This window comes from Astatotilapia calliptera, chromosome 3, assembly GCF_964374335.1.
Source record: "Astatotilapia calliptera chromosome 3, fAstCal68.1, whole genome shotgun sequence".
In the NCBI taxonomy this organism is placed as follows: Eukaryota; Metazoa; Chordata; class Actinopteri; order Cichliformes; family Cichlidae; genus Astatotilapia; species Astatotilapia calliptera.
In genome coordinates, this window is record NC_137424.1 from 51875563 (window position 1) to 51886782 (window position 11220).

The 11220-nt window shown below is 39.8% G+C and overlaps 2 protein-coding genes across 2 annotated transcripts; both read left to right on the forward strand.

The window, feature by feature from the left end:
* Nucleotides 1-1482: 1482 nt before the first annotated feature.
* LOC113012816 (tripartite motif-containing protein 16-like) lies at nucleotides 1483-3810 on the forward strand. The gene has a single exon (XM_026153147.2). It carries the CDS (start codon nucleotides 1533-1535, stop codon nucleotides 3192-3194), a length of 1662 nt encoding a protein of 553 aa, XP_026008932.2. The 5' UTR covers nucleotides 1483-1532; the 3' UTR covers nucleotides 3195-3810.
* A 2135-nt stretch (nucleotides 3811-5945) lies between these two features.
* Nucleotides 5946-10686, forward strand: LOC113019079 (tripartite motif-containing protein 16-like). Its single transcript, XM_026162580.2, has 2 exons — nucleotides 5946-6041; nucleotides 7736-10686. Exon 2 carries the CDS (start codon nucleotides 7769-7771, stop codon nucleotides 9443-9445), a length of 1677 nt encoding a protein of 558 aa, XP_026018365.2. The 5' UTR covers nucleotides 5946-6041; nucleotides 7736-7768; the 3' UTR covers nucleotides 9446-10686.
* The last annotated feature ends 534 nt before the right edge of the window (nucleotides 10687-11220 follow it).

Consider the following 11220-nt stretch of genomic DNA (forward strand, 5'->3'; position numbering starts at 1 on the left):
AGTCCTGGAGATATCTTAATATTAGAAAAAAAGAAGTGCAATTTCAAAATCAGTCTTTACCTTTACATAATAAATAAATGCTCCTGTAGTAAATTAAAGAAATCTGTCAGCAAGACTCTTTGGGCTTAAAATGCAAGAAATAATTGTGTAAAACTATAGAAAAGAATGTCCTGTAATTATAAAACAGGTTTTTATTTTTTTTAAAAAGTTTTAATTCTGTAGTAGTGAATAAAAAAACAGGTCACTTGTGTCTTCTTCTCTTACTTAATTATTTTTGTTTAGTATGAATGACCTTAGGGCAGGTTTTATTAGTAGGAAAAGCTGTAAAACTAAGACACTCTCCTATCAGCGTCATCAGAGGAATTAGTTGGTGTAATAGTTAGGTGACATCTCTGTTAACTATATGCAGTTTGAATGCTCATAGAAATGTTGTGCAGAGTAGGATTAAAAACTGCGTATTATTTTTGCGAGCTAATGCTACTGATCTGGTATTTGCTATACTTGCCTTAGAGATGCAATGTGTATGGTTCTGCCCTCTGCTGAATGGTCCTGTCCTCCTACCATGAAATTAGCTATTGTTGCTTTAAGAACAACAATTAGGATGTACTGCACTCTTGCTTATGTTACCAATATTATAATTACATTTGCAGATGATACAGATGCAGATGAAGTAAAAATAAAGTTGTAATACAAATCACTCAATAACTTCTTGATTACCAGAATTTAGTAATAGGTGGACCAATCTAAATATCAGTCATATTGATACCATACTAGTGTGGGTACTGATACTTCAGTTTTAGATTCTCTCTCCTATGCTCTGTACATTCCTCCCATTTCATCAGTAAGCAGACATGTCTTTGCATGTCTCTGCAAACATTACTGTTCTCCCAACTTACATGCACAGCTTGCTCCTCCTGTGCTCTACTGTGTTTTGTTGTTGTCATGTGACTCACTTCTTAAAAGTGTCAGTATCAGTACTTGGTAACGGTGTTACTGGCCCTGTATTTACTTGGTATCAAACAATACCAAAATTAGAAAGTTGGAAAACTGTAAAAAGAAATCACATTACTTCTGAACTTTGAACTTGATTGGCTCTTTGTTGCCCTATCTTGTTTTACCTGCTCTTCTCTCTGTCAACAGACCATCTGTCCCACCCCCACACATGCCATTGGTCCCACCTGAGCAATGCTTAGTCCTAATTGGTTATACATAACACCAGTATAGTGGATTCAACCAGGAGTGGGTAATTGAGAGAAGTAAAGCTTACTGAAAGAAATGCAAAATAAAAGCATGGACAATAAAAAAAAACACAGAAATACATAATCAAGTAAGGGGGGAAAAGGGAACTGTGAAATAATTCCACTGAATGACATTTGTCTACTGAAACACCCTACTGTCAAGTGTGACTTCCCTCGTGATTTCCTGAAACAGAGTGTAATCCGATACACACCACTTTTCCCTCCACAGTAAAACTGGTTGACATTAACCTTCACATACAAAGATTCACACGGGACATTCACACAGGACAGACAATGGATCAGGAAAAACTCTGCTGTTCAGTCTGTCTGGATCTACTGAAGGATCCAGTCACTATTCCCTGTGGACACAACTACTGTATGAGCTGCATTAAAAGACACTGGGATAAAGAGGAACCAAAAGGAGCCTACAGCTGTCCTCAGTGCAGAAAAGTCTTTGCACCGAGGCCTGAGCTGGTGAAAAACACTATGTTAGCAGAGTTAGTAGAGGACTTGAAGACACCTGCAATCCGACCTGCTTCAGCTGATCTCTGCTATGCTGGACCTGAAGATGTTTCCTGTGATGTCTGCACTGAAGAGAAGCTGAAAGCAGTGAAGTCCTGTCTGGTATGTTTGGTTTCTTACTGTGAGCAACACCTCCAGCCTCACTATGACTCCTCTGCCTTTGACAAACACAAGCTGGTCAAACCATCCAACTGGCTGAAAGGGAACATCTGTTCAACTCATAATGAGGTGATGAAGATTTTCTGCCGTACTGATCAAAAGTGTATCTGTTATGTCTGCTGTGTGAATGAACATAATCACCATAACACGGTTCAAGTTGAAGAAGAAAGGAAACACAGGCAGAAAGATCTCAAGCTGATTCTGCAAAAAATCCAGCAGAGGATTCAGAGAAGACAGGAGGAAGTGAAAGTGCTTGATAAAGAGGTAGAGGGGATTAAAGTGTCGTCTGATGAAGCAATGAAGGACAGTGAGACCATCATCAATGAGCTGGTGAGTTACATTAAAGAAAAGGGAAAAAGTCTAAAGCAGCAGATACAACTCCAGCAGAAAGAGGAAGAGAGTCGAGTTGTAATGCTTCAGAAGAAGCTGGGGCAGGAGATCACTGAGCTGAAGAAGATGGACGAGGAGCTGAAGCAGCTTTTACACACAGAGGACAACACAGAGTTTCTACTCAGCTACTCCCTGCCTTTCAAACTCAACGATTATACAGACTCACCAAGCTTCAAAATGTGTCCAGTTAAGTACTTTGAGGATCTGCAAACAGCAGTGTTAGAAGTCAGAGATAAAATCAAAGCTTTTCTCGCTGAAGAATGGAGGAAGATCACTCTGACAGTGAGATCAGTGGATGTTTTATTGCCACAAAGCAAGCCTAAGACCAGAGATGAGTTTTTAAAATATTCGTACCAACTGACAATGGATTCAGATACAGTGCACCCTAAAATATTTCTGTCTAATCAGAATAGATCTGTGTCAAACACTGTTCAACATCCAACTAATGACTTTTCTTTTCAAAGAAAGGACAGGTTTTCCAACCACCAGCAGGTCCTGAGTAAGGAGAGTCTGATTGGACCTTGTTACTGGGAGGTGGAGATGAAAGGGAAAGGTCTTTCAGTTGCTGTGACATACAAGAATAAAAATAACCTGGATCAAAGTGATTTTGGAAGCAATAATAATTCCTGGGCATTAGAGTGTTACGGTGACTGCTACAAATTCAGACACAATAAAATCACAACTCCCCTCTCAGGCCCTCTGTCCTCCAAAGTAGGAGTGTACGTGGATCCCAGAGCAGGTGTTCTTTCTTTCTACAGCGTCTCTGACACCATGGCCCTCCTCCACAGAGTCCAGACCACATTCACTAAGCCGCTCTATGCTGGACTGTGGATTTGGAAGAGTTATTGGGCTGACAACACTGCTACATTTAATGAGATAAAATAGACCGTCTTCATTGGTTTGTGAACCCATCTTGTTCTTTCCTTTACTCACTGATCAAATGCCATCATCTTAAGCCAAGTGTCACGGGGAAACATGAAATATGAATTAAAATCTGATAGATTTCTTTGTGCAGGAACATGAACTCAGTAGCAGCTAGGTATGATGAGTGCCAGTGTCTGCACATGTATCATTAATCAAAATGTGAGAATTATTTTGTACGGTTTATACTGTTGCTGTGAGGTTTTCTGTCTCACTGTATGAATCATTCATGAACTTTCTCAATCATTTTTCTTCCTTTTACATCTTTTGCATTTTAAGAAAATAACTGTAATGATGTGTTCAGTACACCCATAATAATATAAAATCAGTTGTACATTCTTAAAAAATAATGTTTAACAATAATTATTGATTGTTAAAAATGAACTAGTGAGGGCAGTAGGTTAATCAGGCTGACTATTTTTAATAGTGTCTGCAGTATTTATTGTATCAGTCCAGCTGTTACATGATGTCATTAGTTTTGAATTTGTTCACTGTTATTGACCCGTTATCATGTTTGTAACATTTGTGATGACCTATATGACATAGTTGTCTAATAAAGATGAGTTTAGTTTTATTCCAACAACTTTTCACACCTTGAATATTTATATAATTCAGTAGATTTCGTATAGTGAGCATCTTGGAGTATAATGCAGGATTTTCTCTATCCACACAAAAACTGAATACAAATGTTGAGTTAGTTTTTTTTTAAATGTACTTTTAAAGTATCCTTTTAAACAGCTGATTATATGTCATTTTTTTCATCAAAATACCAGCTTAGGTTTTGAAACTGTTGAAATATATACGACAAGACAGGCTTTATAATTCCCATTAACATTCAGATGATTTGAATTCAAACAGAAGTGTCAAGCAGTACAAAATAATAAAGACAGTTCATCACCCCAATGTGATGCATGTATAGAGTTCTTCCTAGAAAGTATCATGTTTTCCTTTTTTCAGTCTTAAGCAATAGACCCAGGAACTTCTGTGTTCAGCCCCCCCAAAGGAATTAAATTCCCGGACAGCAAGACGGTCTTTGTTTTCTCCATAATCTATCGCTTTGGTTCTCACAGCACTAAACCAAATGGGGTTTCTCAGCAGTTCTCCCCTGAGGATGAACCAAAACCATCTTGCTACACATCTGAACTTTCAGAAGTCTGATGTGGAAAACCAAAGATATAGTCCACTTAGCCTCATAAGATGTTTTGTGTCCTTTATTGTGTGCTTGTGGGTGATCCATTGGGCCCGCGCTGCCACCTCATGGTAAGTCAGAGTATTTGCTTTGTAAACTACATGTCTCGTGTCCTTCCTCAGGTAAAGATGCAAATTAGCATGTTGGAGCTTGTTTAATCTGTTTCAGAAGCAAGAGCAGCTCAAAGCAGACTGTGGGTTTTCTCCAGGCTTTACCACTTCCTGTAGGTCCTGGTTGCATATGACTGTTCTTACTGGCCTGGCTCACTCCAAAAGCAGTCATTCTGTTAGTCATACCACCTCATTGCCGTAGAAAAGCGTCTCACAGCCTCTGAAGCAGATTTAAGAGTAGAACATACATTTGGTCTCTTGGTATTCCCAGTAAAAGAAAGAGAAACTCTCTGACAGAGTGCTCCTGCACACGTCTGTAAAGCCTCCTGCTCAGCTTTAGATTAAAGCAGCCCTGGGAGATGAAGTCGTAGATAACCAGCTAGGTGATATCCTTTGTGGAGGATTTAAGTAAAAGATGGCCATTTAAATGTGAGACAACCAAACTGATTACGTTACTGTTTTGAAAAGGAGGACAGCTGTCATGGGGATGGAGCGGACTGAGGCACAGACTGAGAGATGGGATTTAAACAGTTCTTTATTTATCCACACCGGGTGCACTATATGCACGGGGGGAGGGGGGGACACACCAGGGTTTTGAGGATCCACAGGGTCTGGAAAACACAAAGCCTTCACACTCGCTCCGCTCCTCCTCCACATAATCACACTCAGTAGTCCATGGTCATGGACTACTCACAGAAACGAGGGTTACTCCGAAGCGAGCATGAGAAACGACTGAATTCTGCAGAGTCGGGTATTACTAACTAAAGTTACTCAATATTCCAGCAATGAGTAGCTCAGCCCCCCTGCCTTAAGAAGAGCCAGCAAAGAAATTCAGAATCACAGGTGATCAGCTGCAGGTGCATGGCCCAAGGGCGGGAGCTCAGCTCCACCCAGGCAGAGCGAGAGAGAGAGAGAGAAAGAAAAGACAAAGCAATAACAAAAACATTTGTAGCCACACTGGGCTGGCCGGGCAGGCACAGGTACCCTGACAACAGTTGTAAGAATACGATTGATCTCTAAAATGGCACATTAGCAGGTTTCACCATATTTGGCCATTTATTCTGACCCTATACCGATAACAACAGGTGACTAACGCTGGTTAATAGTTTAATGTTACATGTTCTAGACACCTCTGATGGGCTCACCAATAAGACAGTTGCCCGCCCTCTCAGCCTGGCCATACAAAATAAAAATCAACCACTAAGTTTGACAGGTTGCTGAATCAAGACATAAATATCCAACTACTCTGAATATGAGAAACAAAAGAAATCAGTTTAGTGTAAATTCAGGTTTGTAATGTTTATTTGTGTAATTTTGGTATTGAATCTGTTTAAATGCTGCATATGCAGTACCATACTTGTTGCTCATACACAACAGCGTTTAAAGTTCATTTCCTTCACTGGGCCCAATCTGGCAACTCCTGCGTCTCAAAGGAGGAGTCTCGAGGAATGTATTTGTCAGACACAGTCAGTCCCATCTGACCTGTGAAGAAAGCAGGACGCATGATTTCTGGTAAGTAAATACTTCTATGTAGTTGTTTATTTATTTCAAACAAGTTTAATCCACAGGTCCAATGTACAGATCTAACCTTTGTTTCAGAGACAAACAGCCAGCAATACTTGATTAACAACACTTATTAAGCATTTTTGTTTCTTCTAAATATTTGTAATAATATATGATATTATTACATAATGATAATAATGAAAGTTGTAACCGGTCATAAATAAATCAATGTTTTGGACACTCAATGATTCTTCTGTCAATGCAACAAGTAGATGATCTATGATAGCTTCTTCTGCGTGCTCCCTTTGTCACAGGAGTGGCCACAACAGGTCGGTCCACATTTTTCATTTAACTGATTTTTACACTGGTGTCCTTCCTGACTTCCTGCTTATGTGGCAAATGTGTAAAACACCACTTAGAAGAAACATTAAGGTTGAGACATTTATTTATTATACAAACTGAAAAAAATGGTCTCTTCTTTTTATGTGGACTGAAAATTATTGATTTTATTCCACCACAGGCCATCATGTGACAATGCAAAGCTTTTAATGTTTTAATTATGTTTAACTTGATAAATATTGGCATCAGAGACCCATGAAGAGCTACTACTTTTTTACTTTGAAATGTGTGTTTTGTTTTGTTTTTAATTACAACAAGCAGTCCATCACTCATCACTTCACTCTGCTTTAATTTCTGCATGAAATCAAATATCTTGATGCATTCTCAATCATCCAGGAAAGTAAACCTCCAAAAGTTGATTCTGTTCATCTGGACGTAGCGTTTTGTGGGAGAAACGTTTCGTCACTCATCCAAGTGACTTCTTCAGTCTCAGCTGACTGCAGGTTTCCCCAAATCTTATAAACAGTACATTTGCATAATGACTGAAACCAGCCCACTATAGGAACAATGGGCTGGGAGGTCAGTTCCTTAATCATAATTATGCAAATTCTCATGACCATTGATCAACAACCACTGATCAATGGCCATGAGTACCATTCACAGAGAGTTGGGGGTCTCACTAGGCGTAGCTCAGGGTGATGTACCAAACCCATAATGGTATTTCCTGTTTTTTTAATATTCATGTGACCTCAGCCCCCATAGAGAATGGAGCGGGTAGTATTCACACTAAGGAAAAAAATATAAGAATAATATGAGAATTGTTCATTCTAAAATTGGTGCTGCGCTTTTACTGAGGTGCCCAACAAAACACCTGCAAAATATAAAGTGAATCAGGTAAAGAGTTTTTCTGGGTTTTCTCAATGACTGGCAGTGTTTTCACACTCTGGTTTGAATCAGTTAATGAGTTTAGCAGGAGCAACAAAAAATGAGCTGTTCTGTTTTTAATGTGTGAATAACAATGAGAGTTTATATTCATTTTACAGCTAGTTGCTGTAGTTTGTGTAGCTTACTCTGCATATCCCAGAATATGAAGCCGACCTGTGGGAAGGCAGTTTGTTCAAACTTGCAAAGTATGCTGTATGGTTTTGAGGGCTTTCTGGAGTAGAGCCAGAACCTGCTGCAGAGATTATATGTCTTGTGTGGTCTGAGAATACTTTGGGATCCCTCAGTTGGACCCGAAAACCTGGAATAGCCTGATGTCACTGTGGACCAACTTTGAATAACCAGAAGATAGTGGGTGGATAATTAAGAGTGTGACGTATGCCTTTCTGGAATGACCTGATACATCCGTCTTCTTTTCACAGTGAAACTATTTGGCATTCACCTCATCACACAGAATGGCACAACAAGGAAGCAAGTCAGTAAAATTCCACTGTTCAGTCTGTCGGGATCTACTGAAGGAGCCGGTGACTATTCCCTGTGGACACAACTACTGTATGAGCTGCATTAAAGGACAATGGAATAATGAGGATCCAAAAGGAGCCTACAGCTGTCCTCAGTGCACAAAGAGTTTCATATCGAGGCCTGAGCTGGAGAAAAACAGCATGTTAGCAGAGTTAGTAGAGGACTTGAAGATATCTGGACACCAAGCTGCTTCAGCTGATCTCTGCTATGCTGGACCTGAAGATGTTTCCTGTGATGTCTGCACTGAAGAGAAGCTGAAAGCAGTGAAGTCCTGTCTGGTATGTTTGGTTTCTTACTGTGAGCAACACCTCCAGCCTCACTATGACTCCTCTGCCTTTGACAAACACAAGCTGGTCAAACCATCGAACAGGCTGAAAGGGAACATCTGTTCAACTCATAATGAGGTGATGAAGATGTTCTGCATTACTGATCAGCAGTGTATCTGTTATGTCTGCTGCCTGGACAAACATAAACGCCATGTAACAGTTCCAGTTGAAGTTGAAAGGGCAGACAAAGAGAAAGACCTTAAGATGAATCTGCAGGAAGTCCAGAAGAAAATTCAGACCAGAATGGAGGAAGGTGAAGTGCTTGAGAAAGAGATGGAGGGGATCAAACTGTCTGCTGATAAAACAATTGAAGACAGTGATGCCATCATCGATGAGCTGTTGAGTTACATTAAAGAAAAAGGCTCAAATCTAAAGCAGCAGATCAAATCCCAGCAGGAAACTGAAGAGAGTCGAGTCATGGAGCTTCAGAATAATCTGGAGCAGGAGATCACTGAGCTGAGGAGGAAAGAAGAGGAGCTGAAGCAGCTTTCAGGCACAGAGGACCACACCGAATTTCTACTAAGTTACTCCATGATGTCAAAACTCAGTGAATATACAGATTCACCAAGCTTTAAAATGTGTCAAGTTAAGTACTTTGAGGATCTGCAAACAGCAATGTTAGAAGCCAGAGAAAATCTCAAAGCATTTCTAAGTGAGGAATGGAGGAAGATCACTCTGACAGTGAGATCAGTGGATGTTTTATTGCCACAATTTGAACCTAAGACCAGAGATGACTTTTTAAAACATTCATGTCAACTGACGATCGACCCAGATACAGTCCACAAAAATCTCTTCCTGTCTAATCAGAACAGAACCGTATCAGACAGTGCTCCAAATCCAAATATCTATCCTGGATATAAAAAAAGGGACAGGTTTTCCAACTACCAGCAGGTCCTGAGTAAGGAGAGTCTGATTGGACCTTGTTACTGGGAAGTGGAGATGAAAGGGAAAGGCCTTTCAGTAGCCGTGACGTACAAGAATAAAAATAAACTGGATCAAAGTGATTTTGGAAGTAACAATAAATCCTGGGCATTAGAGTGTTACGGTGACTGCTACAAATTCAGACACAATAAAATCACAACTTCCATCTCAGGCCCTCTGTCCTCCAAAGTAGGAGTGTACGTGGATCCCAGAGCAGGTGTTCTTTCTTTCTACAGCGTCTCTGACACCATGGCCCTCCTCCACAGAGTCCAGACCACATTCACTAAGCCGCTCTATGCTGGACTGTGGATTTGGAAGAGTTTTTGGGCTGACAACACTGCTACATTTAATGAGATAAAGTAGACCGTCTTCATTGGTTTGTGAACCCATCTTGTTCTTTCCTTTACTCACTGATCAAATGCCATCATCTTAAGCCAAGTGTCACGGGGAAACATGAAATATTGATTAAAATCTGATAGATTTCTTTGTGCACAGGAACTAGAAATCAGTAGCATCAGTCATAATGAATGCCAGTGTTTGCACATGTATTATTAATCAAAATGTGAGATTAGTTTTGTACGGTTTATACTGTGAGGTTTTCTGTCACACTGTATGAATCATTCATGAACTTTCTCAATCATTTCTTTTCTCAATCATTTTTTACTTCTTCCTTTCACTTTTTAAGCATTTTAAGAAAACTGTAATGATGCGTTCAGTACACCCATAATAATATAAAATCAGTTGTACATTCTTAGAAAAAAATCATGTTTAACAATAATTATTGAATGTTAAAAAGGAATTTGTGGCAGTGCTTATACCACCTATGACAACTGAGGAAGTTCAGGGTCTCTCCAGTGATCCTCAGGACTTTCTATACAGGCACTGTAGAGAGCATCCTCACACAGAACGTCGCATCCTGGTTTGGGAACAGCTGTGTCTAGGACAAAAAAGCTCTTCAGAGAGTGATCTGTACAGCAGAACGCTGCTGCAGGGCTGCTCTCCCCTCCCTACCGGACATTTACACCAAAAGATAACCCAGCTCAGATACTAAAGGACCCTTTCCACCCCAGCAATAAACCGGTCCAGTTTCTACACCATCTGCAGAAGGTTCCCCACCATCTGGGCAAGAACAGAGAGGCTGAAGAGGAGCTTCTACCCTCAGTCAGGCCATCCATGTATTAAATCAGGACATGCCACATTTTATTGATTCGTTATTGTGTTTGTAACACTTGTGATGACCACAGATATGACATGTGTCATGATCCTGGGTCTTATGACCCAGCGGTTTCAGTTTCTTGTGTTTTGTCCTTTTGTATTATGGTTTGAGTCCACCTTGTTACTTTAAAGTTTAGTCTGAATCACTAGGTTTTTATGTTTATTTTTTGGTTGTTAGATTTCCTGTGTCTTTGCTCCTGTGTCTCCCTCTGTGTATCTGTAGTCATATAGATCTGAGTTCCTGTGCCTTGTTTCCCCTCGTGTTTTATTCCACGTTTCCCCAGCCCGTTAAAAACGGGCCGTTATGTCTGCGCTCTGGCGACAAAGAACTGTGCGTGTGTGAAGTGCATTTCACAGTATCAGTCTAATAAACTTAAACCTACACCATCCTCCCTATTCTGGTATTCTAAACAGTACCCGAAAGTAGACTGCTTGGTTGAGTTAACCTCCTGAACCATCTACAACACATGGTGAAAACCTGAAATTAAGACAGAGAAGACTAGAGGTGAGACATGATCATTACTGATTACTGATGACAGATTTAGATATATTTTCATAAACCATTCATTTGCCACATCAATAAACAGCATGGCAGGGCAAGATATTTTTTCTAACATGGCAACCTTTAAAAAGTGAAAGGAGATAGAAAGACAGGTGAGAAAGAATAAAACTTAATTGACTTTTTGATGGCATTTTACACACAGTACTAAATCAAATCAAATCAAATCACTTTTATTGTCACATCACATGTGCAGGTACATTGGTACAGCACATGTGAGTGAAATTCTTGTGTGCGAGCTTCACAAGCAACAGAGTTGTGCAAAATACAATAATGTAAACAAGCAAAATACAAGAATGGCTACATCTGAAACTAATAAATATATGTACAATATATATATATGCATACAGTATATGCATTTCTG